This window comes from Bipolaris victoriae (assembly GCF_000527765.1).
Source record: "Bipolaris victoriae FI3 unplaced genomic scaffold scaffold_11, whole genome shotgun sequence".
NCBI classification, from domain to species: domain Eukaryota; kingdom Fungi; phylum Ascomycota; class Dothideomycetes; order Pleosporales; family Pleosporaceae; genus Bipolaris; species Bipolaris victoriae.
In genome coordinates this window covers 12896-30484 of record NW_014575381.1, presented here as the reverse complement: position 1 = coordinate 30484, position 17589 = coordinate 12896, and the positions used below count along the sequence as shown (strand labels likewise).

The following is a 17589-nucleotide window of genomic DNA, read 5'->3' as shown; positions in this document are numbered from 1 at the left end:
CGCCCGTATGCCTCGCGAAAGAACCATGCCTGGGGGGGAGGGACCTGGCCGAATTAATCCGACGAACGGCGGCGTGCGCTATTGGATATGCTAGTATATTCGCTCGAGGCAGATGTTCCGCGTCACCTGGCCATTGAATGCAGACACGCGGGTCCGCTTGCAGTGAGTCAATGTATTGTAAAATATGCGAGGACACGAGTGTGGGTGTGGGTGTGGGTAATCTTCTACTTGTGCCCACAAACATTATTGCTGCCTGGGGTTGCGCGCACTCTCACCGGAAAAGGCTTTTTTTTCTATTAGGCAGGCGTTACGAGGCAAGAACAGTGGCATTTCAGCCATATGTACGAGGCAGAGGCGTGTATCCACATTCATCCACCGCCTACGGGACTATGCGCAGACACAAGGGGCCAGGGTCTGCCGCACTGGCCAAAAGTCGGTCAACTCAAAACTTTGCACCGCTGGCCCCAGTGCGACAGTTTTTCTAGCCTCGCATGTCAAACAAAGCGTATGAATGAGGTGGTGTGATTAGCGTGCATGGCGCAGAGATAGCAGACCCGTCACCTGATGCATGTGTGCAGATCATTTTTTAGAGTAGTACGACGAGTGATCTTTGATTCATGTTCTAGCTAAGGGCGGGAATCTCGACCAATCTGCTTGGGAGATGTCAAACCGCCGGTACCAAAATGTCCCAAAATGTCCCTCCTCCCATTGTACCAAATGCTCCAGAGTAGAGTAGTAGCTTCCTGATGTCCTTGTTGACACTTCTCACCGCCCTGCGGTCCATGCCAATATACCCACAAATAAACAAACAAAGACATGCCAATAAAAAAACAAAGGATATCATGCCAAACACAATGCCACGCTATGCTGTAAAAATGACTCGCTCGCTAAAAAATGCTGGATCGGAAATCATGAGGTCGGAACATGTCCATGTGCTGGCCTAATAACTTGAGATGAGCGGAGAGCTGGTGTCCATGAACAGTGGCTGGTCGTGTTCCAGGTATTGTGGCTTTGGCTTGGTGTCGTAGAAGGTTGTTGTGAGCATGCCCTCCTTGTCTGAGAAGTTGAGGGTTGATTGTGGTGGCGATGTTGGTGGTGACTCGTCGTCCGACTCCTCTTCGAATGTGAGCTCGGGTGGTGATTGCGATTGCGAGGGTACACGGGTGAGGGCAAGTTCAGAGTGGTCCTCCATGTCATCGTAGAAGTCGTCCTCGTCCTCCGAGTCGTCCTCGTCCACCTCCATTGTGCTGATTTGTACTGGTGCGGATGCGATGCGACGGGGCATGGGGATCATGTCAAAGTCGTCGTCATTGTCGGAGTCGGAGTCGGAAACGGAGGAGTCGTCGTCTTCGTCGTCGTCAAGCTCCTCGGCAATGCTGTCGGCCCACTGGATGTGTCGGGGCTCCTCAGCCTTGGAGGCCTTGGCCATGGTCTGGTTGAACCACTGCTCTTGCTGGCGTTCGGCGTCTTGGAGTTCGATCATGAGGCTGTCGAGGAGGTTTGCGTGTCCGACGAGCAGGCGGAGGTTGTGGTCGGCCCTGCATGCCTCCTTGCCGAGCTTGGAGCGGGCAGAGGCAGCAATGTAGTAGGTCTGGGTGAGAGACATCTTTTGCTTCTTGGCTGGTGGTGCGGCGACGAAGTGGGAGCGGGTGGTCTCGGCCGTGAAAGGCTCAAAGGAGGTTTGGATGCGGAGGTGAGATGAGGAAGGCATGGCTGGTTAAGTTGTAGGCACAAAGTATAAGAAGAGCTAAAAAATGTGAGTCAGTTTGGTTGTGACTGGATAGTGGCCAGGGTATGACGAACCCGTTGTGCAGTAGCCGTGTTGGGGGAAGGTGATGCGAGGCTGGGATATGGATGCAGTGTGTCGATATCGATGTAGATGGTTACTCGAGGTGATGTCAAGACTATATGATACTGTGGTTTGGTGGAGCTGGTAGTGGAGGGCCAAAAGCAGCAGAGGGCGGGCGGGCGTGTTTCTTATGTTTCCCTGACGCATGGAGGACGAGCATGATGGATAACGGGCGGGCGGGGACTATTGGCGTGTTTCCACCGCTCTTGGCCGAGCAGTGCTCAGCGCAAGGACGGATGCGGTGAGCTAGCAGAGGATGATTCACACTGCGCGACAGGGGTCTTAGCGTGGCTTACGATACCCTGCCCGTCTCCGTCGGACGTAAAGACTTTCGCCCGTCACTACGCGGAGCCCGAGCAGTGCGTATTCGTAGTCGATGCACGTCGTCGTCGACATGGACATGGATGGACATGGACCTGGCTAAACGCCGTCGTCCAAGGTTTCTTTACTCCGTCGGCGTTTACTCACCACCACTCGAGGCATCCATTGCATCATCTATTCGTCCGCCCTGTTTGGCTGCCTGTCATCTGTCTGCCTGCCAGCTTTTTCTTTTTGCTTTTGGCGTTTTCGCGTTCGCCTCGCACTGCGCACCTTGGGCAGACCCTGCTGCCATTGTTTGGGGGAGGGGGCGGGCTCCTTGTGCGCTGTCCGGCTAGAGGATGCCTTGGGCGAGATGGAGCCCTGCCAGGCTGCCTGCTGGCTGTGGTTCCAGGATGCGCTGTCGTAAGGCTAAGCCACGGGCCTCTCCACAGGCTGAGCGGTCAGCCCTTCATCTGTGGCTGTCGCGACGCGGCCCCCATCACTGTCTTGCTTGCGGGGCCTCTTACACCCTTCATTCGACTGCTAGTAGACGGTTGGGCGTTGCAAGGCTGCTCGGGCCCGAGTCTACTACCGGCGCCGGTCCTGGTATTACTCTCACGCTGCCGACTGCTATCCTAAAGTTTCTCGTACTGCCTCCACCATGTAGTGTACACGTTCATCTCAGCCAATCTCGGCGGGCCAGCCACACCGGCGACTGGCTGCCCTTGGCTCGCCTATCCGGCACGGTTGGTGCGGAAAAGCACTGCTCGGCCGACGAGTACGACAGAGGCAGAGAACCTTGGTAACCTCAGTGCCTAGCTGCCTAGGTACTCGGGGTTCCGGTTACCCATTCAACTTTCGTCCGTACTCTATACGCATGCCCATACAGTGCTCACGCTCAGTAGCTACCAGAAGCCACGATGCACGTCACATGCACTCATCGGCCACTCACTTGCACTCTTTTACACGCATCCCCGCCTCTGACAGTCTCATTACGACACGGTCCAGGCTCATCGCACAATCATCCTCAATGGCACATCTAAAACCCCGATTACAAACACTGCTGCCCGCGTCTCGCTGTAGGGCGCGCGGGATTGGTGGAGACGTCGGCTTTGTCATGTGTGCTGAAAAATGCCATCTGACAAAGCCGCTAATTAGCAAGCCTTGCATGAACATGAACCGCTAGACTCCCAAACACATTACTGTTCCTCATACTCGATTGCAAATCTTGAAATTGCGTGCTTCCATCCCACGTCACTTGCCCTCTCCACACGTCGGGCGCACTGCGACAGGAGACTGCGACTCCGTCCTCGCCGCCGGCTGGGCATCGACTCGTAACAAGAGGCTGCTACACTACTACACCGTGTCGTGCCAGAGCCAGAGCCAGAGTCAGATCCAGGGACCGACCAGGGACTCGGTGGCCGTGCGCTTTCAACACCTTGTCCCCGCTCCGCCCTTTCCACTGCACTGGCGCACCACTTCATGGACGAACGATCCTAAACGAGCCAAGCCCAACAACCCATGGGCCCCTCCGCATGTCGCTACCCATACCTTTTCCGACGCAGCGCATCAGTGCTGCCTACGCCCACGACACGTATCCGCTATCCACTTCACCGCTGTGTTCGTCCTACCCTAGACAAAACTATGCGATTGCCGAGTCGATGGCTGTCTGCACTAAGTATGCACACTGCGGCACCGTAGCAACGCAACGCTGCGCTGCCATACCACGCCGTGTCAGGTCGACACAGGATGAGTCGACCGGTTGCCAGATGCGGCATGGAGCCCAGCCCCGCGCGACTAAGCCACCACAGCTCGACGACGACTCCAATACCGCATCAATATATTACTTTAAAGCATCTATTTTCGCGACTGCCTACATACTTACACGGCACGCCTACTCATCCTTCAGCGGAACCGAGGACATTCGCGTATACGTCCTGCTCAGCCCCCTCCGCATGCGACGTATTGACATACGCCTTTTCCGCGTCAATCTTCTCAATCACACTACTGTTTTTGGCAGGCGCTCAGATCACAGCCTTCGTATAGCCGGTGGCTGGGAAACGGCAAGCCACGCTTCCATGCTTCCGCTTCCAGTAATCTTCTCGAAGGCCCACTGCTTCCACCACCACTGACTAGCCCACCCACAACCATGCACCGTACCTTTCGACTGCGTCACACTGCATGCTTCGATGCCTTCTTCCTTCATGGATTACCCATTATTCCTTCTATGCATATTGCTGACATTCCTATCCTACGCGATTCTTCACCACGTCGTGCTTAACCCCTGTTGATTTCTGAGCGACCAGCCGACAATCTCCATGCATCACTAAGCACCAATCGTCTCACCATTGGCTCCCAACATTGACACATGAATTCTCTGTTCAACGCTAATCACCTGTATCATACCATAGGGGAATCGTACGAGAAACTCGTGCAGTCTGAAGCTTAACAAACCCCACAACGCAAACACTCGCAGCGGCATGTCGTCACACCGCGCAAGCGCTTTCAAATGCATTGCCAATGCTTATTCAAGGTGAAGAAAAATACGGTATTGGGACCTCAACTGCCATGCCATTTGCTGGTTGTGCGCAGAGTCCTTGTATTGCGTACGCCTTTGACGTATTTGCTATGGAGGGTCTAGACTACGACATGATAAGCACTCAATCGCGATCGACCCAAACTTGTGGGATCTGTCATTCCTGTCAACGATGTCATGGAAGCGACGAAAAGCAATCCAGTTCTAGACCTCATGCCCAGGGCCTGGCAACTTGCTTTTATTGATCTACAGTTGTACCGACAAGAAAAGTCTCGGGGTAACCGAATGAGACAAAGAAGACGAAACCCCAAGATTCGTCACAAGAGCAATCACAAGGCACTCTACCAGGAAAGCAGTATATCATCTGACTATGCTTGGAAAGAGGATACTGTCTCAAAGATCGACTGGTAGTCGCGCACACTAGACTCATCCCTACCCCAGAATCGCAAAATCAGGAACGCTAATAATCCGTTTCCGAGCGGTTCATGGCTCGTGTTTGGAAGCCCTTACTGCCTTGTTTCGACACATCATCTTGCTTGGGCCCCCAGGACAATTCAGTTTCCCTTCGACCGTTTCACGCCCGTAATCTCTCTGGATTATGCCTGCAATTCGGCATAATAGAAAACCAGGGGGTTGATTCAGGCATTGACGATCATGACAATCAAGGGTGGCCCGAAACTAATTCTCTTCTTCTTGACCAGGTTGCCGACTAGTGAAGAAATACAAATCAAGTCGCTTAGACGTATTCAAGAGTGAGGCTGTTGAGAAGTCAAGTTTGGCGAGACTCCTGAACATGACAGGAGCCCGGGATGTGCCTGACGCTAAAATCTATCATCATCCCAACCTACACCTCAGGGAAATGCCTGTCACGAATCTTGCAACTAGTAGTGATAATCACGCTGTTTACCGCTCGTTGGGCCGCGACACTTCAAACTGGTTTGTACCCTGCGGAACGTGCCGATAAACATATGTGGAGGAGCCCATTACCAACCCCCCTGAAGGGGTTCAACCCAGTGCTTGAACCCACATTGTGCGTGCTCTCGGTATGGCCACGATGATTCTGCAAAATATGCCCAACTGGGCTTCCAGCAGATCAACTTGTCCCACTATGAGTCGTTAGTGGCTGGTGTTTGGGTTGATGACATCTGTGTTGACGCTGTTTGGGTTGCAATGGCGAGCAGATACGCGCCGAACCTGGTAAATTGAATAACAGCATGTTTGGAACATCTTGTTCAAAGCGACATGCAAGCACTGGTCAACAAAGGATGTGCAGCAAATGACGTAGCCGTGTCCTCCAAGTCAACATAGGAGATGCAATGTAAACAATGGAAAATACCCCACGTGGCGCGGGCGTCGCGCGTTGCTACGCATGGTTAGCGTGAAACCCTTGATCACAACAAACATTGCATGTGTGTGTATCAACACCAGCCCTATCGCACCTGTATACCACAGTATTCGCCTACTGAGTTGTCAAGAGATTGGTAGTCGCAAAACAATTGAATTTTCATACTAATCATGGCCGATCCGGGTATGTTCTCGGTGCGCCGCCAGGTAAGTTTATGATGTGGCCCCCTCTTGTCGCATCTTCCTTCTTCCGTCCTCGACGTCTCTAACACGACACGCAGACTTTGGGCCCCGTCAACAACAACGTATCCGCCATTCCTATGCCAGCTTCCGCCATGAAGCGCCAGAGCTCCGTACATAATATGCAACCTAATCAGTTCCCTCCGAACCATGCGCGATCGCAGAGCGGGAGTAGAATGTCCCTCGCGCCTGGTCGACCCAGTCAACAACTCTTTCAACGCTCCTCTTCCGGTACAAATCTCGCCGAAGGCTTCCAGTCAGTACACCGCAACTCGACTAGTAATTTCGCAGCAAGCAGCGCGCGCAAGAGTTTCGCACCAGGCGCTTCCATCTTCCAAACACCAGCATCCTCCTCAGGCCCTACCTTTGAACAAAGCGCACAACGGAGAAGCAGTGTATTCAAATCGCGGACATCACATGCACCTGGTCAATCAGGCATCAAGCAATCCTTCTTCCAGACGGCACCTTTGCCGTCGGTTCCTCCTGCGGATCCACGACGACTCAAGGATCCAAGCACGCGCTCGCATATGGCACAGGAACTGATGGAGTACCTGACACACAACAACTTCGAGATGGAGTCCAAACATGTGCTCTCAAACAAAGCCATGACTTCGCCGACCCAGAAGGACTTTAACTGCATGTTCCAATGGCTGTACAACCGCATCGACCCAAGCTACCGCTTCCAGAAGTCGATCGATCAAGAAGTGCCTGTGTTGCTCAAGCAAATGCGGTACCCATTTGAAAAGTCCATTATGAAGTCACAAATTGCAGCTGTTGGCGGTAACAACTGGTACACGTTTCTGGGACTGCTTCATTGGATGATGCAACTCGCACGCCTTATGCAGGCATACGAGGCTGGTACATACGATGATGCGTGCTTCGAGGCAGGTTTCGATGTTTCTGGAGACCGTATCATCTTCGACTTCCTGTCAGATGCTTACAGCACCTGGTTATCAGCGGATGACGATGATGATGACGAAGAGGCACAAAAGAAGCACATGGAGCCTCACATTAGGACAATGGCCGCCAAGTTTGATGCGGCAAACGCTCAGCACCTCGAACAAGTCAACCTTCTAGAGGCCGAGCACAAGTACTTGCAGGATCAAATAGAGGAGCTAGGAAAGTCTGGTCCACGGATACAGAAGCTCGAGGAGCAAATCCGAATTTTGGAGGAGGACCGTGTCAAGTTTGAAAACTACAACAACTCAATGGAATCCAAGGTCAAGAAGTACACTGATCGATGCTCTTTCTTGGAGAAGTCGATTGAAGAGATTGAGGCTGAGCTGGAGGCATCAGAGAAGGAGCAGCAAGAGCTTCAAGCCATCATTGACGGCCGAGGCATGACCATCGCGGACATTGACCGCATGGCCAACGAACGGGACCGCCTTGACTCTTCTCTTCAGGCGACATCAGCACGCCTCGAAGAGTCCAAGAAGCGTGTTGCTGAAAAGGAGATTGCTGCCTCACGAAAGCTCGACGAGCTTGAACAGACTATTGAGCGCTATAACAACCTTGGCTATCAAATCGGCGTCATCCCCTCAACAGCCGTCAACGCAAAGGGCCAAGATTACGAACTCGTCCTTACCATAACGGACGCACCCAACTTTTCCGGCTCCCAAATGGGCGGCTCATCACAAGACGCCTCCGACCGTCTCCTTCACGACTCCGGGACAGGATACTCCCCCGCCCACCTCCTGAACCTCGATCTCCGCGGCACCGTAAAAGCCAACATCCTCTCTCTCCGCAAGGAAATCGCCGAGCGCCGCAACCAAGCGCTTGAAGCCGACATGAACAACCACGACCTCCTGGACAAGATCAAAGAAGCTATGGACGACAAGCAAGCCGAAGTCGAAGCCCTAGGCCACCGTGTCGCGCAAGCAGAAGAAGAGCTAGAGAAGCTACGTGAAATCACCAACACGCAAAAGAGCCAGTCCGACGCTCAGATTGAGCGCATGGAGAAGGAATTAGGCCGTATGCGTAGCGGACTTGGTGAATCAGTTCAGTTAATGGTTCAGCGCGAAATGGCCGTTAATATCGAGTATGTTCTTTCCCCATCCACCCTTCTCCCCCCCCCCCCCAAACCATCCTCTATCCCATTAAACCAGGACAAAACTAACAAGTGTGACTTAGATACGAACAACTCCAACTCCGCGCCAACGCCCTCCGTGAGGAACTTCACACAGAAATCGAGCGCATGCTCGACGACATTGTGCGCTTCAAGCTGCACGTGCAAAAATCGCTAGAAGAGTACGAGCAGTTTATCGCTGATGAAGTTGAGCGATCCTGTGAAGAACAGGACCTCCTCGCTGCGCAGGATGACGATGATACCGAGGGTATCGAGAAGGAGGAAGAAGAAGATGAGGAAATGGAGGATGCATAGATATTGATGCGTTTTTTTTCTTTCTCTTTCGGCTGAGCCGAGTTTGGGTGTTTTATGGTGGGGCTTAATGCGGGTGGGTTCTTACGACTTCACGAAAACCGGGAGTTTCCCTTGTTTACTTTTTGGGGGTGTTGTTGGTTGGCGCGTAATCTGAGGGAACTTGGGGTTTTTTCCCCCCTCCCTTCACCTTCTTGAGATACCTTACCCCCCCTTTTTTTTGTTTCTTGGGTTTTCCATCTATATCTGTTTCTGATTGAAATCCTATTTGCATATTTCCAAGAATTTCCATGATTTGAATTTTCTTCTATATTCATTCTAAAATCTCGTTTCCAAAAGCTGGGCTGTGGGGGTATCTAAACTATCTACATCTCTCTCTCTCTCTCTCTTTCATCTATCCACACATCCACATCTTACTCTCTCTTACTCTCACCAAAAAAAAACCCCCCAAAATCTCAGAAAAATGCCGAAACGTACTTTCCAAACCATCTCACCCCCCCATCAACCCCCTCCCACTCGTCAACATAAGATTACTCAACAACTCGACCTGACTTTTCAACCCCGCCATTTCAATCGTCTTTTCTTTGACTTCTTTGGTCTTGTCTGCGAGTAAACGGCGTAACTCTGCGTTTTCACGGCGTAGGCGTAGGACTTGGAGTGTTGTTGCTGGGGGGTCTGGGGAAGGCGAAGGAGGGGGTAAAGGGGGTAATGAAGGAGGTGGAAGAGGTGGTGGTGGAGTGTTGACGAGGGAAGGGTCGATTCTGGAGTCTTTTCGTACGGGGGAGGAGGGTTTAGTGGAAGGAGGATGAGAATGAGGAGGAGGGGAAAAGGCGGCGGGAGGTGGTTGGATGTGTGGCTGTGGGTGGGATTGTTCTGGTGGGATTGCAGGATCGATACCGTTGGAAAGAGTAATAGTAGTAGGAAGAGCATGGTCCTGAGCTTCGTCGTTTGAACTGTCACAGCCGTCGCCGAGTTGCTGGCCTGCTGCTTTGCGAGCACGCTTGATTTGTGCGCGGATGTTATAGACGTCGCGCTTGAGAATGTGAATGCCGGGGAGTCTGCGTTGGAGGACGTCGACGGTTCTTCCTACCCCGCGATCACGGCCTTGGTTCGGTTTACCCTTGCGGAGCATCTCTTGTTCAACGATTTTCCAGACTAGACCTCCACGTTCCAGACTATGTGTGGCCGGCTCTAGGGTTGGTGATGGGGGTTGTGCGTAGTCGTCTCCTCCTTCGCCTTCTGCTTCCACGTCCTCCAGAGTATCGTTTGTGCCCGGGAGCCGCCGTTTAGCAAGTTCCTCTTTTGCTGTTACACCTCCAATGCCAATGCGCCCTCCAACAAGACCCCAGGTCCTCTTCCGTTGTACCGCCCACCCCGCGCTGTCTCGACCAGGATGATTATGTTGCGCCTCGCCAACACGCAACAGCCACGTCCCATCCTCCAGCTTCTTTCCCTCGATCCACATCTTACAGCCCGTCTTGTAGCTGACTCTATTTTTTCTGACCCGCGTCTCGGCAGTCAACTTGTGCGTGTTCTTGGGTTGGCCATAGCAGACACAGGCGAGCTTGATACGAGAGCGGTTCTTGGCTGTTGTATTGATACTGAGGGCATAGCCATGCTGGGAGGCATGTGACTGGGCGTATTCGTGGAGAGCCTGCCATGAGGCGTGTACCGAGTCCTGAGGAGGCAGCATATCGAAATGCTGTTGACTGGGCGCGTCATTATGAGCAGCGAGCAGCGCTGAAGTCTGCGGGAGGCCCGCATATGGCGCTTCTGGTGCCGGGCTAGCATTCGTACAAGCATCATGGGGGCGCGGGGAAGAACGATGGCGCTTCTGTCGCTTGTTGGGCGTGTCGTCATCAGGCGCGTAGCAGTCTCCCCGGCGCGGGTGACCGTCGGCGCTCATCTGCGACGGTTGTGCATTGATGGAGGCCTCGTCGTCGTAGTACCCGGCCATATTGACGAGGTGGGCGGCGACATGATGGCGCGAGGGCGCAAAGCCATGGTAGGGCAGCGGTGGGGTGGCAGGGCCGATGGCGTGGTTGTACGTGGGGGATTTGTCCCAGGTGTGACGCTGGCCGAAGATGGCCGTCATGCTGCGTCGACAACTATCGCCCTCTGTTCTGCTGCGCTCTAGGTCCGGCCGCGGCCACAGGCTTCGAGGGCGGTTCAACATGGTTTGCGTACATGGCAGGTTCGATGTAAATTGCTTGCCATGTGTGCATTGGGCCATATTAGAACCGTGCCTCCAAGTAGTATACAGCATTTCCCCTTCTGGTACATTGTCGTTGGGGCAGCAAGCCCATTGGTCAACTATTACGACAGCCATTACAAAGGCAAAGAAACCGCCTCCTCACTCTCGCACCGTTACATCCACCCACATATCCTTGATGTCCCACAGTCCAAGCGAGTTGAACGTCTTCCACGGCTGCAGTGGATACGTCAAAGCCAGATCAAAGTTCCTCAACAGCTCAAACACAACCTTGTGTATCTCAATCAACGCAACATTCCGCCCCAAGCACACCCACCGACCATAGCCAAAGATCATATCGTTAGTCTTGGTCATCTTGGCCAAACGCTCCTTACCTACCTCATCTGTAGCATCAACGAGCCATCGTTCGGGCCGGAATATGGCGCAATCTTCCCCATAAAGCGCTCGGTTGTTGCGGTGCATTGTCAGGGCTGAGTATCCGATCAAAGTGCCACCCGGGATGAAGTATTCTTTCCCGTTGATAACAGCGACATCCCCCTCATCAGGGGCAATTTTTGAAAAGATGTTAGCAACAGGAGGCTGCATCCGCATCCCCTCTCGGACCACAGCACCCAGGTATGGCAGGCGGCGCGCTTGTGCATCCGAAACGATACCTGGAGAAACTGGGGCTTTGCCACTCTGGACTGCTGCGTCAATCTCGGCCTGCAGCTTTGCATATACTCGGGGGTGTTTCATAAGATAAAGCAAAATGATTCGGATAGCCGCGGCCGTGGTGTCAGAGCCAGCAAGGATCTGTTCAAACACCTCTTGGACTAAAACAATCAGCCCACTATCCGCCCACGCCTAGACTAGTACCATCACTTACAGAGCTCGTCTCCTGTGAGGCCGTGGCGGACAAAGGACGCAAACATGTCCGACTTTTCCTCGGTTGACTTTGAGCTTCTGGAAACAATAATCTTGCGTGCCTGGGCCATCATGTGGCCAAACCCAGTGGTATCCTTCTCAGAAGGACTAATGGCAGGCCCAATAATAGGCTTGTCCTTTAGCCAGGCTATTCCCATGGCAAATGCTGTGTTACCAATTTTCAAGCCTTCTTCACTTGACTTGATGTAGTTTTTAACATCACTGTCGGCTTTCAGGTCTCCAAATGGTTCTCCCAGGCTGACATGGCTGATGACATCCAACGTAAAGAAGGGAATCTTCTCCGCCAAATCCATGTGGACCGACGGGGCCTTTGAAGCCGCAGGGGATGCATATTTGCGCACCAAGTCTATGAGTTCCTTGACATGCTGGTCAATTGAAGGCTCCAATGTCGGGTTCTCCTTGCCAGAGTACTGCGATGCGTTAGCGATGAAGCCACCAACAAGTCAATAATTCACTCACGCCGGCAAGCATCTTTTTCCGACGCGCGTCGTGCCGGTCATTGTCGCATTCGGTAAAGACATTGTCTTTGCCCGTCTCGAAGCGGGCGGCATGATAATACCACGGGGATCGCCTATACGGGGAGCGCACGGCGTTGATGCGCATCCAGAAGTCTGGGTCAGAAGTGATGAGGTGGTTGGGTGCGATTCTCGCAATCGATCCTATATCGAACAGAGTTAGGACTTGTCCGGTGCCAGATCCGATGCGATTGATGCATACCGAATTTTTCACATACTTGGCCGTAGTACCTAGGGGATTCGCCGCCGATTACAGCTCTGGAATGCCACAGCCAAGAGAAACCCGTTGTCCTGGGACCGGCGAAATGTCTCAGACGCAAGTACTGGCGGATGCGGCCAATGACGAAAAGAAACCCCAGGACGAATACGATGGCCTGCAGGCGCAGTGAGACATTATCAAGCAAAGAACCCTCGGCAGCGTTGTCCATGGCCAGCTAGGAGTGGAGATGGCAGGCAAGGATGTGCTCGTTACTTTTGCTGGTAGCTGATAGAAGTGACGAGTTGGCGTTGTCGGTGGGGCACCCACCCGTGTGACGAAGGGTGCAGCGCAATGCAGAGTGGAGTATGGAAAAGATCACAAGAGTGGAGTACCGATACTCTGCAGCGTTTTTGGAGAGTGGGCTGGTGTTGTGGCGGACCGCGAATAGGTCGACAACAGGAGAAGACGCCAAAGAAGCAAGCTACGGGACGGCGGCGAGCTGGGAAGCTTTCATGGAGACACGCCGGCGCCGAATAAAGTTGGAGAGGGCATGTCTGGTCCCTGGCAGAGAGTAGCGGGGGGCTAGCCAAGATAGTAGATTAATGGATTGGGATGGTGCACATCAGAGTGGTCGGCATTAGCGTTGTGCTGCCACTGTCTCAATTGTAAGTATTGCGTAGAGTGTGTACTATGGACATAGCATGTGTAGTGTACAAATGTAATACACATATCCTGTAAGGGTGTGCAAAGGCGACAACCGTTTGGACAAGCCAAATGCAGATGCACGCAAAGACCTTGCATTCATACTATTCGCTTGATTACGCAGCCACATGGGCCATGGCCATTATCCAAAGGCCCCGCCTTGGCCGCTCCGTTCCAACGAATCGCCTTGCACAAGTGACTCCGCTCGACGTGTTTGATGCACATTCCATGGACAAATCCCCGAGGACCTTCATCCAGAACGGTCCAGTCCGCAGCATGTTCGCGTCCAGAATCCCACAAGCCACGTTTTTCTTTTCCCTCTCCCCATAGCCGACGCCATCGAAATGTCATAGCCTTCATGTTCTGGCCTCCAGGGGCTCCCTGCACACCATCGTTACACCACCTCTACATGTCCATCTCCACCAGCCTCTTGCATATTTTTAGTGTTCTTTTTCATTCTTGCACTCAGCTTCCTCTGCACTTATATTGCCACCAGAGCCCATCCATCAAGGAACGAACAAAGTCAAAGTCAAAGCGCCACTGACAGACTCGCTTATCGTAAGTACGGGTCTACTAATCCACCCCGGCCCGTTACTCTATGTACGATTGAGGCACAGTAGCGGCAGCCCACACGTGGTAAAACAAGGGATACCCGCTGCTAGAGCGCTTGATTTTGAAGCATATAAACCTAGTGCCCCTACTGCACACGCTCCATCCAAAAATTCCAAACGGACGCACGCGATACAATGTCGGGTTCTGGGAAGGGAAAAGAGAGGGAGGTTGTGGACGAGTCAATCGCTGTCTCACCATCCCCATCAGCGTCTTCCTCGTCAAAGCGAGTAGACACCCGTGCTACACCAACATCACAGGATCAGTTGCCTTCGGAGACCACAGAAGGCCCATCGTCCTACGCCCAACTCATTAATCCTCACGTGTCAGTTGTAAGTGACTGAATTCCTTGTCCATCTTACCAAAACCCCATGCAGTGGCAACATTCCAACACAGCCAGGACAACACCGAGGACGATACAGATTCAGCTCTAGGCGACGACGATACCGCCAGCGACACCACATCAATAGCCTCTTCCATATACAGGGGCCGCTTCGAAAATGGCCGCCGCTACCACAAGTACCGTGAAGGCGAAAACGACTACTGGGGCCCCAACGACGAAGTCCAAAACGACCAACTCGACATTGCCCACCACATGTTCTTAATCCTTCTAGGTCAGAAACTGCACTTGGCACCCATCAAAGACCCCAAGCGCATCTTGGATCTAGGCTGCGGAACAGGAATCTGGTGCATGGACATGGCAGATGGTGTGTCTTCTCTTCCTTTTTCTCCTTTTTCTCCTTTTACATAACGCCACCGCCTATCCCTCCATCCACAAACCATCCATTAAACTCAGCTCACACCACATAACCCCCCCTCCAGAACACCCTGGCGCCGAAATCCTCGGCGTCGACCTCTCCCCCATCCAACCCTCCTTCACCCCTCCAAACTGCAAATTCGAAATCGACGACGTAACCCTCCCCTGGACCTACTCGACCCCCTTTGACTTCATCAACATCCGCTCCTTATACGGCTCCATCCACTCCTGGCCCTCCCTTTACACACAGGTATTCCACAACCTAACCTCAGGCGGCTACCTCCACCAGCTCGAAATGTCAATCCAGTTTAAATCCGACGACGGCACTCTAACGCCCACACACGTGCTGTCGCAGTGGAGCGATATCTTCCACGAAGCCAGCAAGCGCTTCGGCAAGAGTTTCTATGAAGTCTGGAATTTATCAACGTATATTCGTAATGCGGGGTTCCAGGATGTCAAGGAGTACGTCTACAAGGTTCCTGTGAATAGTTGGCCCGCGGATCCCCATATGAAGGAGCTGGGCCGCTGGAATCTGCTGCATATTACTCAAGGAGCGGAAGGTTGGGGCTTATTTTTGCTGACCAAGGTAATGGGCTGGAGTGTGGAGGAGGCGCAGGTTTTCTTTGCCAAGTTCCGGAATGGTGTGAAAGAGAGGAAGGTGCATGCGTATTTTGAGGTGGTGGTTATACATGCGAGGAAGCCGTGAGGATTTTTTTTGGTTACATGGAGGTGAAGAAGAGAGAACTATGATTCCAAAACAAATGAGAATAAAACAGATACATTTTTTCATACAACTTGTGATTGATGATTTGGGTTGTTTTTATTAGAGAATTACTAAAAAAAAACCAGGGTATACGCACAGGGGAAAATGATCAATTTAACCCGAAAAGAAGAAAACACCTTTCTCATCCACGATTCAACGCTCTTACTTCCCCCCAGATGGCGGCGCCGCCGGTGCCTTTCCACCGTTTGGATCAGGAAGATGCGACACACTCGGCAAGTCACTCACACCTGCCGCCGACTGCCCCTCCTTCTCCCTACCATCGCTGATAATAAGCGGTTCCTGCGGCGGCGTCGCAGCTGCCGCACCCTCACCCTCTCTCGTCTTAATCTGAGACCCGAAAATCGAGTCGACGTCCCCGTTCACAGAGGGTGCGCCGCTGATATTACCTGCTTGGCCTTCTTCAGCCGCAAGACGTTCCTTCTCAAGACGCGTTTCCCGACCGCGCTTGTGGCAGTACCAGAAGACGAAAAGGAGGACTATACGTACATGAATTAGTTCACTGTAAATCTTTTTTTTTGGCTTCAAAAGGAATTGATAAAAAAACATACCGAAAACCGCCAAACTCATAATAACATTTGTCCCCGTAGCCAGCGCCGGGAACCTAAACTTCAAAAAGTTGACAATACTTCGCAGCGCCGTTGCAACAGCGCCCTGAGCAGAAAGCAGGGACTTCAAGCTCGGGACTTGGGGCAGCATGTTTTTCGCACTCTTGAACTTGCTCCCTTCGCCAGCTGCTTGGGCGTCGAATCCGGGTTTCTCGGACGATGCAGCCATCAGCTCCGGGCCCAGGGTAGCTGTGAGCTTGGCGGGCAGACTCTTGACTAGATTCTGCAAGAAGGGTGGGAGACTAGCGTACATCTTCTTGAGCTGGTTGTCGTAGTCTGTAAAGAGCTTCTCGAGATCGTTGTAGGCTGTGGGGACGCCGTTGACGAGGTCCTTGAGGACTTGGGTGAATTTGTTGAGGAGTTCTTCTGACTCTTTGCTGAAGCTGAAGACGCGGTTGTTGACTGCTGAGAGGTTCAGCTGATCCAGGATGTCGGTGAGTTCCTTGTCCTGCTTCTGGGCGTCGGTAAGCTCAGCGGTTTTGGCAGCCTCGGCGGCGGCCTGGAGATCGTCTGCAAATTGGGCCCTATCCTTGTCCGTAACTACTACTTTTTTGTCTTTGGACGACTTCTCTTTTGCCTTTTCTCCGTCCTTCTTACCGAACTTGGGCAGCTGGAAGTATGACAAGACGCTCTTTTTCCGACCTAGGCCACCTTCTGTAGCCTTGCCTTTACCCTTGTCACTAGTCTCAGCAGTTGTCGCAGGTGGGCTTAAAGGAAGTGCAATCTTGTCTGCACCGTCGATGAGTGCTTCCTGTGCATCTTTGCCAACCTTTTCCTCACCCGCATCACCAGCTGCAGTTGCGCGCTCAGGCAGAGGCGGAGGCGTACCCTCGGGCTCTGAAGCAATGGCAGCGAGTCGCTCAAGGAACTTCTGATCTTCAGGATCCAGTACAGGGTCGCTGCCTACTTCTTCGCTTGCTTCTGCAACTGTAGGAGCTGGTGGCTCGGGAATTGGTCCGCTCGGCCCGCTAGGCTCTGCTGCAGCGGGCTCTTCAATCTTGGGGACAGCAGCATCTTCAACCTTGGGAACAGCGGCATCTTCTACTTTTGGTGTCGTAGACTCAGAAACCTTAGGAGGGTCTTCGATCGGCGGCGGTCCGGGCTTCTGTTTACTCTGTGGGAACAGCTGCTTTGACTGCCGACGCACCTTTTCGAGATAGGACGCCATAGTCAACGTTGATGTGTGTGTACGTTAGGTTGCGAATGAAACAAAAGAGGGGTTGGGCTGAGGATGGCGATCGTAGCGGGAGAGGCTTCGTGCGTAGAATAAAAGATGGCGAAACAGCTTGCACGTGTCAGTCTCAGCGGCGATTCTAGAGGCTCGGCGGTGCTCAGTATGTCGTCGAAGGCGACGTCGAGACCCTGATTGTTGTCCCGCATTGACGGGAAGTAATGCGTCATTGGCAAGGGTGTTGGTGCTAAGATCTGCGCCACTGCACCATCCCTGCTCCTATACAGAAAAACAAACTTGATGCTACTACCTACCTTCTTACTACTAGTACCCTTCTTGTGCTTTATACATATTGCTTCATAGTTTAAGTCGAAAACACTTAAATAAACTCGGAGAAACTGTTTTCCTTGATGACATCATATGTTGACACTACGTTTCGGCCATGTATCACGCGTCTGAATCGAG

General features: G+C 52.7%; 8 protein-coding genes across 8 annotated transcripts; 4 read left to right on the top strand and 4 right to left on the bottom strand.

The window, feature by feature from the left end:
• Nucleotides 1-940: 940 nt before the first annotated feature.
• COCVIDRAFT_89033 (hypothetical protein) lies at nt 941-1711 on the bottom strand (the record flags this gene model as incomplete). Its single annotated transcript, XM_014704981.1, has 1 exon — nt 941-1711. One exon carries the CDS (start codon nt 1709-1711, stop codon nt 941-943), a length of 771 nt encoding a protein of 256 aa, XP_014560467.1.
• A 1369-nt stretch (nt 1712-3080) lies between these two features.
• On the top strand, nt 3081-3335 carry COCVIDRAFT_89312 (hypothetical protein; the record flags this gene model as incomplete). Its single annotated transcript, XM_014704980.1, has 1 exon — nt 3081-3335. The coding sequence occupies one exon, from the start codon at nt 3081-3083 to the stop codon at nt 3333-3335; it is 255 nt and encodes an 84-aa protein (XP_014560466.1).
• Nucleotides 3336-4862: 1527 nt separating this feature from the next.
• COCVIDRAFT_34397 (hypothetical protein) lies at nt 4863-5096 on the top strand (the record flags this gene model as incomplete). Its single annotated transcript, XM_014704979.1, has 1 exon — nt 4863-5096. One exon carries the CDS (start codon nt 4863-4865, stop codon nt 5094-5096), a length of 234 nt encoding a protein of 77 aa, XP_014560465.1.
• A 1104-nt stretch (nt 5097-6200) lies between these two features.
• COCVIDRAFT_23307 (hypothetical protein) lies at nt 6201-8649 on the top strand (the record flags this gene model as incomplete). The annotated part of the gene is made up of 3 exons (XM_014704942.1): nt 6201-6236; nt 6311-8307; nt 8400-8649. 3 exons carry the CDS (start codon nt 6201-6203, stop codon nt 8647-8649), a joined length of 2283 nt encoding a protein of 760 aa, XP_014560428.1.
• A 487-nt stretch (nt 8650-9136) lies between these two features.
• On the bottom strand, nt 9137-10741 carry COCVIDRAFT_89091 (hypothetical protein; the record flags this gene model as incomplete). Its single annotated transcript, XM_014704978.1, has 1 exon — nt 9137-10741. One exon carries the CDS (start codon nt 10739-10741, stop codon nt 9137-9139), a length of 1605 nt encoding a protein of 534 aa, XP_014560464.1.
• A 258-nt stretch (nt 10742-10999) lies between these two features.
• Nucleotides 11000-12725, bottom strand: COCVIDRAFT_23305 (hypothetical protein; the record flags this gene model as incomplete). Its single annotated transcript, XM_014704941.1, has 4 exons — nt 11000-11670; nt 11724-12192; nt 12242-12441; nt 12500-12725. 4 exons carry the CDS (start codon nt 12723-12725, stop codon nt 11000-11002), a joined length of 1566 nt encoding a protein of 521 aa, XP_014560427.1.
• Nucleotides 12726-13944: 1219 nt separating this feature from the next.
• On the top strand, nt 13945-15270 carry COCVIDRAFT_89313 (hypothetical protein; the record flags this gene model as incomplete). The annotated part of the gene is made up of 3 exons (XM_014704977.1): nt 13945-14139; nt 14208-14514; nt 14630-15270. The coding sequence occupies 3 exons, from the start codon at nt 13945-13947 to the stop codon at nt 15268-15270; spliced, it is 1143 nt and encodes a 380-aa protein (XP_014560463.1).
• Nucleotides 15271-15489: 219 nt separating this feature from the next.
• On the bottom strand, nt 15490-17121 carry COCVIDRAFT_34392 (hypothetical protein; the record flags this gene model as incomplete). The annotated part of the gene is made up of 2 exons (XM_014704976.1): nt 15490-15824; nt 15897-17121. The coding sequence occupies 2 exons, from the start codon at nt 17119-17121 to the stop codon at nt 15490-15492; spliced, it is 1560 nt and encodes a 519-aa protein (XP_014560462.1).
• Nucleotides 17122-17589: the final 468 nt, after the last annotated feature.